This window comes from Pezoporus wallicus, unplaced genomic scaffold (genome assembly GCF_028554395.1).
Source record: "Pezoporus wallicus isolate ANWC-B61680 ecotype Strahan unplaced genomic scaffold, APGP_CSIRO_Pwel_v1 contig_13721, whole genome shotgun sequence".
Taxonomy (NCBI): domain Eukaryota; kingdom Metazoa; phylum Chordata; class Aves; order Psittaciformes; family Psittacidae; genus Pezoporus; species Pezoporus wallicus.
In genome coordinates this window covers 1-14,291 of record NW_026640870.1, presented here as the reverse complement: position 1 = coordinate 14,291, position 14,291 = coordinate 1, and the positions used below count along the sequence as shown (strand labels likewise).

Genomic DNA, 14,291 nt, shown 5'->3' with positions numbered 1-14,291 from the left:
GGCTTTGGTCTGGGCTACCGCAAGCCGGGAGGGAGAGGAGGAAGGCAGCAATCTAACGCTAACGCCATGGGGCCCAACGCCTGGGTCTTCCCTGTAGCAAGCAGAAAACCCCCTGCCCCAGGAATACAGGCAGGGATAAAGCCAGGAGGAGGTGGGCAACCACTGCTGAATGCACTGAAGTGAGGCCAAGCTTAGACCCTTGCAGTGTCCCCGCTCCCAGAGCCAGCCTTGGAGGGGACACTCTGCAGCAGAGCTGCCCGAGGCCATGGCAGTGCCTGTTCCTGCTCCATTAGAGCGCATCCCTTGGGATGGGCTGCTGCATCACCTCAACTCTCTCCACCTAAAGGGGCAGGGGGGTGAAAGCCAGTCCCCCAGGCATGGAGAACAGCGCTTCCCAGGGGGTCCCAAGGCAAACGTCCTTCACAAGCACAGCAACTCTCCTATTCCTCTTTGCTATCCCCAGCTCTGGGAAGCAGCATGTACTCAATGTGATCACTCCCTCAGCAGTCCCAGGGCTCCAATATGGACCTGGGGCCAGCCTCACTGAAGCCAGACACGTTTCCTTCTTCCTCAAGCAAAACACACTCCTCATCAGACCAGCACTGAGAAACCAGAGCTCAAGTACATTCCTCTCGGAGAGGGCAGCACAGGGAACTGTGCGAGCCCACGCTGGCTTGGGAAAAGGGACTGGAAAGGAAACCTATGTTAAAACTGGTACTAAAGTGCAACAAAAAAAACGTCCTAAACCCTTTGAAATCAACCGCAGTTAAGAGGGGTCTGCAAAGCTTCAAACTTCCAGTTACTGCAGGGCATCCTTAAACCAAACCCAACAACAACCAGGTCGGAGCAGACCAAGGAGCCCTTTGGTGAAGCACATCCGAGGCCACCGCAGCGAGTTTCAGCTCCTGGGGTCAAACGTTACATTTAGACCATGTGGAAAGGAGGAAAGTTAAAGCAAAGAAAAGAAACACCACCCCCCCCCCCCCCAAAAAAAAATACAATTCCTGAATCCTGCACAACGAAACGGGGAAACTTTTTTGGTGTTTTCAAAAGCAATCCCACCAGACAGCCTGCCATCACTTTATCTGTTTCCTAAGGGAAGAGATGCCCGTTTGACCCCATGACTCAGGGCACCCTGTGCACTGGACATGTTCCCATCCTGCTGTATGTCTCAGCATTCCTCCATTCATCAAAGCAAATCGCTAGGATCCTTCCTGTTTACTCTTCAGCCTGAAAGGAAAAACCAAAACTGAAGCTAGATGGAAGATAGCCAGAGGGAAGAGAGAGTTTTCACAGACTGGAGGCCAAGCGGCTCCACTACGAGCCTGGAAAGTGCAATCCTCAGTGTCGCCTCATCTTAACTTTCCTGGCTGGGCTTCCATCCTCCTCTTCCTCATCACAGTCCTCCGTGTACTCGTAAGACCTTCGCCAATAGTTCTCGGAGCTGAAGTTGCTCCTTCTCCTATGTTTTGGTAAGAGGACCGAGCGCCTGTTCTCCTCTTTATCCATTTCTAGAATCCGTGGCCTATGGGAAAAGAGGAAGAAGGGAGCGTGAGCACATCCACGGCGGGATTTCAGCATTCCCTGTGTAGCTCTGCACACTTTGAGCGCCGTGACTGACTGTTTCCACATCGCTTTCCCAGTCCTGGGCACCGAGCACAGCAGGAACAGATCACCCCCTTGCACCTCCCACAGGGAAGCTGGGAATTGTGCTTTTGATGGTGCACGGTTTTCCCCTTCCCAAGGGAAGTTTTGGTCCTTACCTCCATCAGGAACACTTCCAAACAGCCCAGTCACCTCTTGCTAAGTGCAGCTTGTGGCTTCAAGAAACATCCCTTGGGAAGAAGGCTCTGTCTCTCCTATAGGAGAACTCGCAGCAGAGAGCTGGGCTCCTTTTTAAGCTGCTGGGGTCCTTGTGGTGCAGGATCAAACCCCAGCTCTGAGCTTCTTTGTCCTCTCAAACATCAGCACAGGGCAACTGTTATTTCTACTTCCTACTACAGCTTTGCTGCCTCTGCTCTTGTCTGCGATTGCTTTGGAGCAGGACAGGGCTGGAGGGCTGCACACACCACTTATCATATCCTAAGTGGCAACTGCTGAGTTCCATAAAGAGATACCACCACATGATATCCATGCTGGTTACCTATGTTACACTTGGGGTTTTGAGGCCAAAGGAAGACAAAACCAGGCTTTTGATACTCATCAATCTGCTGCAGGCATCTATGCACCACACCCTGATCAGGTTATAGAATGGTTTGGGTTGGAAGGGACCTTAAAGTTCACCCAGACCCAACCTCCTGCCACGGGCAGGGACCCCTTCCACTGGAGCAGCTTGCTCCAAGCCCCTGTGTCCAACCTGGCCTTGAACACTGCCAGGGATGGGGCAGCCACAGCTTCCCTGCTCCCAGCAGGCTGCCGAGCAGCTCTGGGAGATGCACAGATTTGTTCTGCATGATCGCTTCTCTAATCACACACCAGCCCACTGCGTGCTCCCAGCTTTCATCCGCAGCCTCCTCTTCTTGCTGCTCCTCCCCGGTCAGGCAGAGTGCAGGTGAATGAACACTGCTCATAAACACACCATCCCCGCCCGCCTCCCTCCGGGACAGGTTGAAACACGGGCTGGGAGCGCAGAGCCAAGCCCCAGGCCCAAACCATGCCTTCCACATGACAGGCAGAGAACACGGCACGGTCCTCAGGAGCATTTGGAATTGGGGAAGAGCAGGATTATCCCTCACGGCTACCGGGACGTTCACACAGAGCAAGGTGGTGTTTGAGGGAAGCTTTGCTGCAGAGCTCAGGCTCCTCAGCAAGGAGCTCTCCTGAAGGTCAGGCTCACACATTCACACAGTCTGGTTATACACGCATGCAGCTCAGGAACCAAAACAGGTCTGAGAAGCTTCCCAAGACGACCTTCACCTTTCCCAGATAGCAAACCCTCCCTTTCTCCCTCCCAAGATTGCTTTCATAATATAGCCTAACGCAGCTGCACAGGTTGCTTGGCAATAGAGGTCAAAAATAATTAGCTGCAGGGAAACTATTGTTTGGAATGACTGCATTATCAGGAGCCAGCCAAATCTATTGCTTCTTCATTATGCCACTCACAGGATAAACAATGTAAGCTGCTTACAGCCAGAGCTTAGCCTCCACAAGCCTAGGAGGAACGTGTGTTCTGATAAAGCACATCTGTACACTACTGAAAGCACCTGGGAGGTGCAAAGCGGGGTGCTTTTAAGTGCATTCGGCAGCCTCTCTTATCTGACACCGGGACAGACACGCACAGCCCTAGAGATAGCATCCGAAACGTTGCTTTTAGGAGAGATGATCCTACCTGTGAGCAGCATCAGGGTCTGCTTTGCGATGGGACCGCTTTGGTTTCAGGATCTGGTCCCGGTTGCTTCCTGAGTTATAACCCGGTGGCAACACAGAGCTACTCAGGGATTTTGTTTCCAGTCGAGGTGCATCTAGTCTTGTTCTGCAAATAGTTAAAGGGAAGAGAATGTGCAAGGAGCTTCTACAGAACCACGAGTGTGCTGCAGCAGGTATTGACCCTAGGTGTGCTGAAACCACCTTCAGTCCCAGCCACGCAGCTCGGGAAGAGGGTCAGGACTATTTACACCCAACAGCAGAACAAGCTGCAGCTTCCTGACACTTGAACCTTCAGCTTTAACCTTTGCTGCCTTGGTTAGAGGGATATATGAGGGGAACACCGATGGTGCCAGGCTCACCAGCATACCGGTTATGGGATAGAGGCACTGGTGCACTTGTGAAATCCTATGAAATCACAGTGACTGGTCGATAACTCACAGCTCCTGTTAAGCCACCTGTGAAATTCATCATCACCTCCATCAGTAATAACTGCTTCCAGGTGGAAACTCCCTCCTACCTGGAGTTCTCATGGGGTCAGGCGTTTCTCAGCTTGACTAAGAGGTGTAAAGAGTTGAAGCACGAGTCAGGAGAAGGCCTGGCCAAGAGAAGCTGCACCCACATCCCTTCCAGCAGCACAGAACACGCTCAAGCTGCACCAGAGAGCAAGCACAGCTCGTCCCAAAGCAGAGCTGCTGCTGGATCACGCACTGCTGTAGCCATGCACAGGGGGAGGGAGGCAGCAGGAATGAGCACTTGGTGTAGTTTATCACAGCTCTATCACCATCTCCAAGCACAGCACAGTTACCAGCTCAACTTTGAAGCTCTGCTAAAACACAGACTGAAGGCTAAGAATGGGCAAAACACACCCGGAGGTGGTGCTGGTGCTCCAGAATGCCACCTCCAGGAGGATGCAAGCAAATCCCAGAAGGAAAAGCACCCTGATCCTTTTGTTGCAGCCTGTCTCCCTCCTTTGGCTGAGAGCTGAATATGTAAGGGGTTTGGGTGATACAAAGAGGAGAATTCCTACTTGCTCTCTAGCGCTAAAGTTCAGCACCTGAGGGAGGTTTCCACAGAAGAAACCCAAGCTAAAATCCCATTAGGAAGTACAGGAGGTTGCCAAACTTCCTCTCTGCTACTGTGAGAGCCTCTTCAGTTAAGCAGGGTGATGCCATGCTGGCAGTTGTGAAACTGAGCAGAGCAACCCTGCTCCATCCAGCATGCCAGAAACAAGGAACACCTCCACAGGCAGCTGCCTGCTCTAGTCCACACCACCATCATCCTGAGCTGTTCCCAGCTCCAGGACTGGACCCAGCCCCGGCAGAACACCAAAGGCACTGTGGATCCTGCCCTGAACAAGTTCTGCGGTTTAAATACCTCTCAAATACAACAACTACAGGCCTGCAATTAAACCAAACCACCAAGTGTACTGCAAGGGCACAGGAACAGCAGCCACGCTCGCCCTGTCCACAGAGCAATGCAGCTACGAGCTGCAGGAGCAAGACACTAAAATGGAGAGCAAATCACCTACCAAAGTCCAAGTTACATAGAATCATTCTGATGTTAACTGCTTACACATGGCAGCATAAGCCCTCCCAGATGACTTTCAAGACCCATCTCAATAGGTTTCATTTCCATCCTACCTCCCATGTTACCTCCTTCAGCATCTCAGGAAGGAGAGCACCGTTCCTCCCCACTCCAGCCTCTTGCTCCAAAAGCTTCCAAACCTTGCTGGTTCCCCACCATCCTGCACTCCAGCACACAGGAAACACTGTAAATATCATCACTCTACAGCACTCAAGTGTTTATGACCTACTTGGGAACCACACCGCTCCCCAGCAGCCTTCAAAACCCAGCCACTGCTCCAGCTTCCACAGCTTCCTTCTGCCACTGCCAGCGCAAACCATCTCTGGATCCACACACTCCAAGTACAGGCAAGAGCAGATCCAGATGCCTGGGACCCAGCAGGCTCTGATAGCCTAATCAGAGCCAAGTATCCCAGCTTCAGTGAAGCTTATGCTGCTCTATACCCCAACTGACCTGATCCCATTGGATAACTCAGGGTTGATCCTTACCACGAAGATGAGGAAGAGGAGTTTTATGTCCGCTGCTCCCAAGCCTTTCATGCTAGCAGGCTACCAATGGAAGCAGCTGTTTTCCTGCTTGCGTAACACACTACTTGAGCCTGCCCAACGTGGCAGGATCCAGGAGCGGGGAATGGTGTTTGCTGCAGGAATACATGCCACGGGGATGCGAGGGCAGAGGAAGGTCACCGCAGCCCCGCTGCGCGCGCACACATGCACGAGACGCGCCGTCACAAGGGAGAAGCGGCAATTAATAAGCTCTATTTAGCAGCCATCAGAGTGCACCCTTTGGCAACCAGGCAACTGCCGTGTAAGCACCAAGGGGCTGCTGAACTCTATGGAGATTACACATCAAGAACTACCAGGGGGGTCCCGTTTTGCTCCTCAAGAGAGAAAAGCCTGGTGCGGTTTCATTCAGCCTCCCATTGCTGTCCACGTGTGAGCGGGCACACACTTCTGCTCTAAGACTAAGTGAATCAGGGCCCTGAAATGAGGGGAAGACAGAAGGACCCAGGGCTACAGGATGGCTAAGCAAAACCAGCCGATCCGCTCTGCTAGGAGCTAACAGCTTTGTCTCTTCAGCAGCCACGCACCAGGTCGGCTGGGTGCTTCTCTGCAGCTCTACGTGTCCACCCAGATGCACATCGAGGGCATTCAGGCAAGACTGAAACAACTTGACACCCTCAGCTTACAGAGGATGGCAGAAAACCAAGAGGAAGATGCCAGTTTAAACAAGTGTGCCCATCATTTGGGCAGCTTTAGCTGATTTAGCCAAGTCTTTCTGAGGGAACTGCTCCACAGCCTAATACAGAAGCTTCTCTTCTCTATCCCAAAGCCCAACTAGTAGAGTTGAGATGCCTTCCACTGGTGTCTATCAGCACTCACACTGCTTGTCACGGGCTGCAGCAACCAACAACACGAATGCAACAGCCTTTTAGTTCTTATCACAACCCTTAAACCCCATGTGGCAATAACCAGCTATGGAATGGTTTGGCTGTAATCTTTCATCCCACTCTATCACCTGCCACATCTCATCCTGCCTTCCTGGGTCTGGGCTCATTTTGCCTGGTTAATGCCTCAAGGCTGCTGTTTTCCTTGCCTTCCTTTCAGGGGTCTCTCTAACCAGATGTCCAACTCCACTCCACTGGCGTTGGGCCCTATCTTCACAACGGTGCCAAACTTGTTCTGAAACCAACTACGCCATCCAAAAGCTCAGCAAGTCTGAACCTAGACTGCTTGCCTGCTAGCATGGGCAACTGCAGCCCTGCCACCAAAGCCCATGCTTTCAGTTGGACTCACAGCATTCAAATCGTGTGTTTTCACTTGCAGAGATTTCCTGACAGCAGAATTACTGCTAACACCTTCTATGGCACAATCAGCATGGGTCAGTGTGTGTGGCAGTCACATTTTTCCATCTCCTAGGAGAAGGAACTGACGAGAGAGGACATTTCTGGGCACAAAAGAAGGTTAAACTGAGGGAGTTTGGGATAGGGTTGGCTTATTTTTTCCTCCATTTTCTTAGAGGCTTTAGGAACAAGCACTGGTTGATGGTTGATGAAATGCCATCAAGGCAGTGTATCTTCTAAACAGCTTCCAGGGCCTGGCTTCCCACCAGCAACTTGAAGGACAGGCTCTGTAAAGCGATCACTGAATTCACTGCATCCATTTCCCTTCGCAGCCAGTGTTGTCCTCTCCAGGAAACAAAAGCCATGCTACCAAGAAAACTTTATCTGCTTTAAAGCTGATTCCTCATCGTAAGCATCAGCTCCAAAGGACCATGCTGCTAACTCACAGGTGTGGGTATCGTATGATCAGACACCTGAATACATGGCCCCAAACAAGAGTTTGAAACCCTAGCTGTTTGCAGCTAGGCAGGTAACAAAACCCAGGTGTTGGGACACAAACAGGGCTTGCAAACCCAGGCATTACAATGAAGCAGGGCTGCACAGAGCCAAGAAGTGATTAACTCTGCAGTAACAAGTTCCACCTACTTCCACCATAGGTATGGCATCAGTGAGCATGAGAGTGACAGCTAATCAAGATGGAAGATCAAGCCAGCAAATTAACAAGTAAGGCAGTTTTAAAGTGTATCTTTAAAGCACATCACATCGCGTCCAGAGGGCTTCAACACTTACTTTCGAAGGATGATGACGGCTCTCCTCTCCTTGATGTCCTGTGGTCGAATACAGTGTGTGATTTCATCAGCTGCATAGCCACTGGCAACAAAAACAGAAAGCCACTGTGAGAAAAGGACAGGCAGAAAGCAGCCCCAACACCTCAGTCTGGCCAACCATTCCCTAACTTCCAGCAGGAATTCCTCCTCCAAACACCGCTCTCCCTGGTACACAGGAGCAAGACTTAAAAGAAGGAAGAAACTTCAAAAAAAGAAGGTTGTTTGGGGTTTTTTTACTCAATTTCTTAGTGTATATCAGAGGAAACAGCCACCTGCCACAACACTGTGCAATAAGACACGTAGGAAACGAGTTTATGGGAGCACAAATTCAGCTGCTTCAAGGATCAAAACTCAGCACACTGCTCCAAATGCGTGCCCCCAGGGAAACCCACCTTTCGTGGCTGAGATGTGCAGCACACCCAGACACGAATGCATCCTGATTTGTTAGTCAAAGAGGGGGTCAAGGCTCTCACCCCCATCACCTAGACACAGATGCTGCCATCTCAGCACCCTCATCCTCCCTGATGCAGCACAACCTCAGCCACAACACGAACATCACCCCCCGAGCACAGCCCAGCCCCAACACAAGGCACATGGGGTAACCTTTACATCCAGACCTGCAAATAGAGCTGGAAACCCCTCAAAATCTCCCTGCCAAGGGGCAAGACAGACCTCGACTGAGGGATCAAGCAGCTACATGGCTACACAGCAGCTGTACTCAGTAGGAGTGTTTTGCTCCTGCGGGAGCACATCTCATCACTCCCATGGATGCTAACAAGAGGTGGGCCTGCCCTCTACCTGCTGCTTGGAGTGTCTGCTCACTGCAGAGCCTTCTAGAGCCCAGGATGGGTTAAAGAGAAGTTTGGTATCTTCAGAGCCTCCTGAAAGAGCTGAGAAGCACAGGAATACCTCTGAAAAGCACAGGAATACCTTTGGAGGGACTTGGGTGAAGGCTGCTGAAGCCACACAAAGGTAGCACAACCCCATGCTGGTTTAACCTGAAGCAGAAGCCACAGAGCCCACCGTCCCCATGAGGCTTTACCATGAAGGGGCTGCTGCACTGGCTCAGCAGCTTCCAGGTTATCCCAGAGCAGATCACACACAAGCCAGGACAGGACCAGGTTTGCTTTATCTGGTTAGATAACCCACCCACTCAGTGCGAAACACACCTTAAGGACAGATTTACTGCTTTGAGAAGGGAGTTAAAAGGCTAAGAGCTGATCTGTTAATACAGGGGTTGATGTCCATTCCCCCACCCCACCCCAGCCTCTGAGGCACCGCAGAGGACAGCAGCATTATGAGAAGGGGTTTATAATGATGCTCTATTATGTTCCAGGAACCTCTGCGTCAAGCTCCAGTGAATTCATTAATATCACCCATGTTAACATTCAACCCAGTGCATCCTCAGTGACACGACAAACATCAGGGAAAAGGTCTATTCCAGCCCTGTGCTTTCCATGAGGAAATGTCAGCAAGGTTTGCACAGGCAAAACCAGGCAGAGAAATGGAAGAAAAAGCTTATTTGGTTCTGTCACACTTACGTGTTCTCACCCTCTGCCTGGCCTTGCTGCATCCTGATGATGTGCCAAGGGAGAGACATGGGACAAAACACCTGTAATGACATTGAGGGTCTACCCAGACATTTCTCACCCAGAGAAGAAACCCAAAGCATGAAGGAAGAGACAACTTGGGAAGGAAAACCCTAAACCTCTCTTTATGAGAACACCCAAGCATCAAGTCTCCAGCCTAAAGCGTTTTCCCAGAAGAACATGGGGAGGTGCAGGTGCCATCCACACACTCCCGCAGCTCCCACCCCAGCTCCTCACCAACCTGTCACATCTCACACCCCCAGCTCCTGCCCGAGCCTTTTCCAGTCCAGAAGAGCTGCTGCTGAGCCACAACACAACTGATTCACATGGAGATGAAAGCAAGGGGTTCTGTACAAACACCACCTGAAAGGAGGCCCTGGAGCTCTGCATCTAATGGGATGTGTTTCCAGGCGCTGAGGACAGGCAGGGGGACCTCACACACTGGCCCATCACAGGGCTGAGCAGCTCAGGGCTTTACTTGTGGTTCAGGGATGCTGCTGCCACAAACCATGGCTGTGGCACCAACCAGCTCAAGCAGAGCTTGAACACATCTATTTATCTCCTCACCACTGGCACACACACAGAACTTCCCCTGCACCAACAGCCTGTCCTGAGGGATCAGACTTTTCTGGGAAAAGCATCTAATCCAGGCAGCTGTGGAGAGATTCCTGTGGCTGGGAAGAAAGCAGGCTCATCCTCAGACTGCAACCAGCTCTGGTTACGCTACCCTGAGACAACAGGAGACACAAACATCACATTGCCATTGCCACTGCTCTTACAACACGGAGCACTCCCCAGCTGCAGAAGAGAAGCCTGTACATCACACAAGCTCTGCAACACACACACACACACACACACACACACCCCCCAGCTCAATTCCTTTTATCCAGCCTAAGCATTTGTCAAAGCACATGTTCCCCAGATGAACAGGCAAATTCCTCCATCTCCTCCCCACTGCTTCCATCGATCGATGCTTATCAAATTATAGGTAGAAAAAGAAAACCCACAAACAAGGTCCAGACAGGATTGAAACCCCACTTAACTCTGCCTGAGAGAGCGAGCAGCTCCTGCCACCTCCTTTTAGCCTGGCTGGCAGCGGGACAAACCTGAAGGAGCATCCGCCTCCTGGTGCTGTTAGACAACAGGGGCTGGAGGAGGTTGTCTTCTATAAGCCAAAACCGACAAGGAAGAGGTCATCTTCTCCTTTAAGTCAAGCCTACAAGGGCCAATCTTGTGAAAAGAGAGGGAGAAGTGCTTTGCTGGAAGAGCAAAGGGTTCATTAGCAGGTGGTGGAGTGGCTCAGCCTTTTGCCCTGCTGGCAAAGGTGCTCAGCTCAGGCAGGAGAATCTCGTTTCCACCTTTTAAAGGCAAAGTTCTTGAGATATGAATGCTCTTCAGTGAGTCTGGGGCAGGCTCACTGCTTGCAAACACCACAGGGTGGGCAAACGGAGTCAAAGGAGGGATATGGGGAATGCCCCTCTGCATACTCCCTGCTGGGTAGGTGGAGGGCAGCTTAGAACAGGCAGGAACAGGACAGACATGACCCGGGGACAGCCTGAGGCCAATGTGAGGGCACAGAGAAGAGCTCCAACAGCTTTCTTTAGATCCTCACGGCTTCCACACGGTAACCAAAGCCATGTGCCTGCACTGCTGGCAGCAGCCACTGCCCCAGCAGCACTGGAATCACAGACATTACAAGCATGCCATTTCTATCTGCGCCGTTTCCCTATCTCCAGGGCAACTGCCTTCAGGAACTGTTTACTGAGAGGAGAACAAGCCAAGTTTGGGGAGTTGACTTTAACACGACCAAGGGCTGGATTTGGGATATAGACCCCTGAGAGCCTGCCGAGGGTCTGCACCTCTCCCTAAACTGCCAGGGTTAGAAGGGCAGAGCGGAGTCCAGGAACTCCCATCCAGCCAGGATCATATCATCACAGAACAATCACTTTGGCAGAATCTCTCTTAAGTGAGTGCTAAGTATCTGCTAACTGCAGTACCAAAACTGAAATAATCCCTGTTTTAAAGGCTATTATTTGCTGGAGAGCAGAACTTCTAACCGGGATTAAGCTAGGGAATAAATGGCCTGCGGTGGGGTAGAAAGCAACCCTTCTGTTTGGAAGGAAAACAAGCTCTCTTGGTTTGATTTGTACCATTGCTTCAGTTAATAAACTGATTACAGCACCCAGGTGACCTGGCCAACGACCCAAACACACAGGCCTGGGAGACACCCTCGGCAACCCCTGAGCCCTGACTCAGCTGCCTCTTCCCGGAAGTTACAGAGGGAAAAGTGAGGATACGGCACCAGAAAACATCAGTTCCTGGTCCTGGAGCAGAGCAAAGCACCTCTCCTGCTCCACTGCAAGTCCTGATCCTGCTTTGGCTGGAAAGCCATGAGTTTTCCTAGTGGCTTTGCCTGCAAAACTCCAGAGTGAGCCTGCACTAACAGCTCTGCCAGCGTGCTTCTGAGCAAGGAAACGCTCTCCCTGTCCTTAGCAAAAGACCTCTGGCTCTGAAAGGAAGGACAAGTATTTACCCCAGGCCTGCCAGGGAATGGCAGCACAAAGGTTCACCTCACCAGCAGGAAAACGAGGGTGGAAACATCCTCAGCGCCACTGCCACTTCCCTCCCTAATCCACACGAGTTACCTAACGCCGGGGGTACCCCATGGGTTAGCTCATGTTTGTGCAGCTTTTCCAAGAGGGAAGCGATGCGAGAGCTCAGCATTTATTATTGATGCCCCCAGTCAGCGGGTGAGGCTGTGTGGATGTGGGGGGAAGAATTCCTTCCCGAACCCTGCGGCGATCACTTTACAAGCCAATGGAAGGGATTGTGTTACTGCTTGGGAGCCCTGAAAACCAGCCTGGACCTTCCCCAACCCCAAACCTAAAACCTCAAATGGGGATACCATTGGTAGCTCTGCCCTGCTGGCAGAGGCCAGGCGATCCCTGCTCCTGGCAGGGAGCGCTCTGACCTTCAGGGACATGAGGGGTTGGTGCTCACGGAGTTAAGCAGCCCCAGTGCTGGGCTTTGAGACGCAACCCCTAAGACCAGGACACCAGTGGGTCCGTATGTACCAGCTCCACACAATCCTGCCTGTCCCTGTCCTTTTACCTGCCTGCCCAGCACAGTTTCCCAGTGTCAATCCCAGCTTTACCACCGACTGGCTGCATGACCTTGGGCAGGTCATTTCACCTCCACAGCTCTTCCTTTGCTTGCAGGAATGCACAGTAAAACCCTTCCTTGTGCCCGTGACCCGCAGCGCTTCCAAGCAACCCTTCCCACAGGGCTCTCCCATCTCCCCATTGGCATCAGGCAGGAGAGGGTTCAGTATTCCCAGTTTAGGGACTGGGAGGACGAGGCCATTCACACCTCCTCCTCTCCACCCTTAAGGTCAGGTCGGGAAGGCATGGCCAAGCTAAGAATAGACCCAGGAGCCCCATCCCAACCAGCTGCTCCGCTCTGACCGCTCATGGGCAGAGGATCCATTTTGTGTCTCGATGTGTTATTTTAACCACTGACAGGCAAAGCTCAGCTCCAAAAGTGGCCTCGCTCCCAGCACGACTCCCCTCAAACCTTATGGAGAGGGCACCCTCCATCCCTAAAACCCCCATCCCCTCCAAACCCTTCCGATACCCCTTCCACCAAGACCCCGCATGCTCGCAGGCGGGTGAGATCAAGCCCGAGCCGTGCATCCGCGTGCCTCACGACGAGCGTTACACAACCGAGCCCCCAGCACGTTAACGGGAGGCCTTGAGGGCGGGTTACCTGAGCACCGTGACGCTTCCCCTCTTGACGGGCAGGAAGAGAACGGGCTCCGAGACCCTGATGGGTTTGAACTGGAATTTACACCCAAAGCAAAGCGCCGAGTCGCTGAAGAAGGAGACGGAGACGATGGGCCTCTCAAAGATATGGATGGGGTCCACGTGGGAGACAATGCATCCCCCGGGCTGGTAGTCGTTGATGACGGCACTGTTCACAAAGTCCTCGGGAATCACCCGGTGCTCCACCAGCTTCCTGATGACCAGGTCGTGCACCCACTCGGGGATAGCATCCACCTCTCCCCTCGGATACAGGCGCTCCTGCCCGGGGCCTCGTCTCTGCAGCTGAGACCCATAGGTATAACCCTCCCCGAAGAAATACTTGTTCCGCAGCGGGGCCCGATCCACCGTGTGCTCCTTATAGAGCCCCTTCTCCGCCCGGGACACCACGTCCTCGATGCGAGCTTCGATCTTGGCGCACTCCTCGGCGCTGAAGAGGCGAAGCTGGCGGATGCCGCTCTTCACTTTCCGAGCTTCTTCTTCCTCCTTCTGCTCCTCGTAGTCGCTGGGCTCGGAGCCGGAATCCTCCTGGTGCCGCCGCTTGCGATCGTAAAGGGGGGGGTCGGGGGGTTCCCGTGCGAGACCTCCACCGCCGCCGCCTCCACCGCTCCCTTTGTGGCCGTCCCGGTAGGGCATCATGGACTTGAGCTTCTCCCGCAGGTCCGTGTAGCCGGTGCCGGCCATAGTGCGTCCGCAGCCCCCGCCTCTATCGATCCCGGCGCTGCAGGCGGCGGCGGGCGGCGGCGGGGGACGCGCAGCTGCTATTCATGGCACCCGCCGCCCTGCGGGAAGAGCCCCGGAGGGACGGGGAGGTGAGGACCGGGGGAGGTGAGAAACGGGACCGACCCCCCCCCCCCCCCCCCCCCCCCGTTCCCGCCATATCGCGACTTGTTCCACCCCCCCCCATCAACCGCGATACGGGACCCGGCTCCCGCCCTCCCACCGCGACGGGGGGGGGAGGGAAGGACGGGAGGCCCGAGCGGACGCCACACTCACGGCTCGGCCCGGGGCTGGCGCGGACAATGCTGCCGGTACCGGCGGCGGCGCTCACGCGGCGGCCGGGCCTGGCACATGCCCAGCGGCGGCGGCGGCCCCGGCGCTGCCCGCTCCCGCGGCGCTGCGCATGGCGGGGAGAGGAGAACGAGGAAGGAGCGGAAAGGGGAAGGGGGGGAGGGAACGACACCGGAGCCGGTGCCGGGCCCGGTGCGGGGGTCGGCGGCCACCGGGGTCTGTCGCGGCCCTTCCCGCGGCGCGCTACGTCACC

General features: G+C 53.6%; 1 protein-coding gene across 1 annotated transcript; it reads right to left on the bottom strand.

The window, feature by feature from the left end:
* Positions 1-1,066: 1,066 nt before the first annotated feature.
* ALKBH5 (alkB homolog 5, RNA demethylase) lies at positions 1,067-13,870 on the bottom strand. The gene is made up of 4 exons (XM_057420879.1): positions 12,975-13,870; positions 7,583-7,663; positions 3,329-3,472; positions 1,067-1,525 (listed from the first exon to the last, which is right to left on the bottom strand). Exons 1-4 carry the CDS (start codon positions 13,709-13,711, stop codon positions 1,342-1,344), a joined length of 1,146 nt encoding a protein of 381 aa, XP_057276862.1. The 5' UTR covers positions 13,712-13,870; the 3' UTR covers positions 1,067-1,341.
* Positions 13,871-14,291: the final 421 nt, after the last annotated feature.